At 37.1% G+C, this 3,394-nt stretch overlaps 1 protein-coding gene across 1 annotated transcript; it reads left to right on the forward strand.

The window, feature by feature from the left end:
* The first annotated feature begins 228 nt into the window (after positions 1-228).
* On the forward strand, positions 229-995 carry Smp_014650 (putative 40s ribosomal protein S30). Its single transcript, XM_018795715.1, has 2 exons — positions 229-497; positions 531-995. Exons 1-2 carry the CDS (start codon positions 284-286, stop codon positions 722-724), a joined length of 408 nt encoding a protein of 135 aa, XP_018649999.1. The 5' UTR covers positions 229-283; the 3' UTR covers positions 725-995.
* The last annotated feature ends 2,399 nt before the right edge of the window (positions 996-3,394 follow it).

The following is a 3,394-nucleotide window of genomic DNA, read 5'->3' on the forward strand; positions in this document are numbered from 1 at the left end:
TGAAAATTGTTGAAGAATTGAGGTTGTTTACAAAATATTAGGTTTTATCTACCTTACTAATCGGTTATTGTTTATTTGATAAACATACTATGGGACTGCTTTTAATTGCTAAATTTATCAAACTAATAACAAGTTTCGTTCACAATCACTTCCAGACCTTACCAAAATTCGTTCATGACATATGACATCATAACAAGTGAAATGTGAGGCGAAACATTGGTCCAATGTACAGTGAGGTAGTTGCGGGTTTACAAATTTGGCGTGACTAGGTTGTTTGAGAAACATGAAGGTGTTCGTTAAGTCGTTTGATACCCGTGTCATAGACACAAATGACTGCCCAACTGCTGCAGATCTAAAGATTCTACTAGCCAACAAGGACAATTTACCACTGGATAGTTTGCAGTTATACAACTGTGGATCATTAATTAGTGATTCTCAATCTTTAGCATCTCTGTCCAGTGACACATCTATCGATGTCGTTGTTCCGGCATTAGGAGGTACGTAATTTTCGTCATTTTACATTTCCTTAGGTAAGGTCCATGGATCTCTTGCGCGCGCTGGTAAAGTTCGTGGGCAAACCCCAAAGGTCGAGAAACAAGAAAAAAAGAAGTCTCCACGAGGCAGAGCTAAGCGTAGGATGCAGTACAATAAGCGATTTGTAGCAGTTGTACAACAACCTGGTGGAAGAAGAAGAGGCCCGAATTCCAATGTAAAGTCATCCTAAAGTGAATGTCGAATAAACCTTTTGTTGGAAGTTATTTGCTATATCTTGTACCAAGTTTTTTCATCCCCAACACAAGTTTATCAAAATATCCTGTTCATCTTCATAAGTTGTAATCTCGGGTACTGTTTGTCTGAATTCCAGCAGTGTCGAATGACACCGTTATTGAAACAGCTATCATTAGTTGTAATCTCTAGTCTGCCAAAAGTTTATTTCATGGAATCAAAACCCGAAGTTAAAAGGACCTCACCAAAATCTAGATTCTATAAACGACAAATGGTTTTTTCGAAGGAGTGGTGAGTTGTTTCTTAAGTGGGTTTGTAAAAGCAGTTAATAACAGTATCACAATGTTATCTGATTATACTGTGTAGTTCCATTGTAGTCAGTTGTTAAGGTATACTCTTCAGCCTTTTAACGCTTTATATATAATTGCAATTGTGTGTAAAAACCGTACACTCCTGCGGCTTTCGTCACAAAGTCCCGTATAGTCGCTTGGTAGATACTTCGAATACCACTAGCTCGTAATAAACCTAACAGGTTCACTGCGACGTAACCAACATTTAGCTGCGTCTTCATCGTGATTTCCTATTACTCGGAACCTTGGAATTTGGTTTTCATGTTATAATCCAATGTGTTCGTGGTTTCACTTTTACGGTCACATGAATCAGGAAAGTATTTGTCATTATTTAGTGAGGCGCTAGAGATTTCTCTTTTGCTATGTTGATTATTTGCGTTTTCATTATAGTGAGTATGACTAGATAGAATGAGCAGGAATCCTGAAGAAGGGGCTGACTGGTTCAAAGTCAACACTACCTTTCATATCCAAAATACTGAAATATTGCTACGAGAGTTATTTAGAAGACATCAGTAATGTAATTCGTAGACCAAGTACACGTTTATGTGCTCAGCTTTGAACTACACTTGTGAGAATCACTACCTTTCAAAACTAGAGAATAAATCGTTACTAGTGATTACTACCAAGCATGATAACTTATTAATTACTTGAAACTTTGGCTTTCTTTTTAGGAAAGTATTTTTCCGCTTAAGTATTTCTATTCTGCATTCTATACGAAGGTTTTAACTGTTCTAAAATGCTTAACCTAGGCTGACAGCTTCTGAAATCCGAGGTTTATTATACATGAAATCCTCACCAATTCATTAAAGTATATTAGACATCAGTTCGCAAGTGTCCACTAACACCACGGGTTTCTAACGTCAAACGATCCCACTTAACTATATAACGCCACAGCGACAACTAATTTTTTTGAAAATCACTGAATAAAAACAAACCAAAAGTGGAAATATTCAACTTGTACATGATGAAATCGTTTGGATATTTAATTTGAATGAGGATATATGTAAAGAATTAAATAAAAGAGCACCGTATGACTTTCAGGAAAAATGTACACTGATTTGTTTCCATTTATTTATATTATGGTGCTTTATTCCAGGAATAACGTTGGGTTCGTAATTAATATGTATCATTGCAATAAACTGGACGTTGGAGTCCAGTCATAAGCAGGAATACAGCCTAAGGTCGAATGTCGATCATACGTAGTAGTTTACTTTAAGGCGAATGATATGTGTTCATAGATGAAGATCATTACGCGTTTTTAAATGAAGGCTCGAGTGACAGTTATTTTATTCATTCTAGAACATGAGAATATCTTGGTCGGTTTAAATCCGGTATCTTCCCCAACACACTTTTTGGTTCAAGAACAATTCCTAAATAAAATGAAAATTAACCTAATAGGTCACAAACATTGGTATATTTCTAATGACTTGATACTATGTCTTTGACAAAGCTAAGATATGCCAACTCTGGGTCGAACTAAAACTACAAAGTGAGATTTGATCAGGGCGTGATGTTCGTACAAATGATTGAACTATACCACAGTTCCTACGACAAGTCCTGTCATATTGTCTTACACAAGTAACTCCCTTAAATGCTTTTCATATATAAAATGATGGAACATGTAAGATAACACAATGTCATCACGATACTGGATCTAGCATATATATATCAGCGTCTTCGCAGGCAGCAGCGTTCCAGAGTTTATCGAAAAAGGCCTTCCTAAATAATTAACTACCAATTTATCACGAGTATACCTGTTGGGTCCATCTATGTTCACTCGATAGTTGAAGCCAGTAGTCTCAGTGACTTGATGGTCATTTTATTTCATGTCAGTAAACTCGCTCATCCCCATCATCGACGGAGGTGTTCGGGATATGCATTATTCATGTCCAACCGCTTCCCACCGGAATGCACGATGATGACTGACTGGTTTAGGTTGGAAAAAAGTTGGGGACGCCCAAACCAGGACGTAATATCATTCAAAGAAGCTGTTGGCCGTTGGACAGTAGTTTTTTTAGGTGCAGACTACATGATTGAGGTCGGTATGATTATCGCAACCAATGTTTAGACTTTGGTTGATATGGCTCAGAATTAATCGCAGTGGCGCATATGCATTCACACTTCGACTTACTTTGGATCCTAAGTTTACCAGTTATCTTAAATATTTAGTCCTACGAATCTATTTTTATGGAATCGTATCTATCCCTTATCTTTCCTGCCATCATTAATTTTGTTACCACTTAACCTGCTCTAGCACCTTACATTTCTGATGTAGTGCGGCAACTTGGATCGACACATTTATGCCCGTTTTCACATTA

Source organism: Schistosoma mansoni, chromosome 2 (assembly GCF_000237925.1).
Source record: "Schistosoma mansoni strain Puerto Rico chromosome 2, complete genome".
NCBI lineage: Eukaryota > Metazoa > Platyhelminthes > Trematoda > Strigeidida > Schistosomatidae > Schistosoma > Schistosoma mansoni.

Bases quoted from the DNA above. Each gene is read 5' to 3' on its own strand.
- Smp_014650 (XM_018795715.1), top strand. From the start codon at position 284: ATGAAGGTGTTCGTTAAGTCGTTTGATACCCGTGTCATAGACACAAAT. The intron at 498-530 runs GTACGTAATTTT...ACATTTCCTTAG, and splicing joins CGTTGTTCCGGCATTAGGAG to GTAAGGTCCATGGATCTCTT.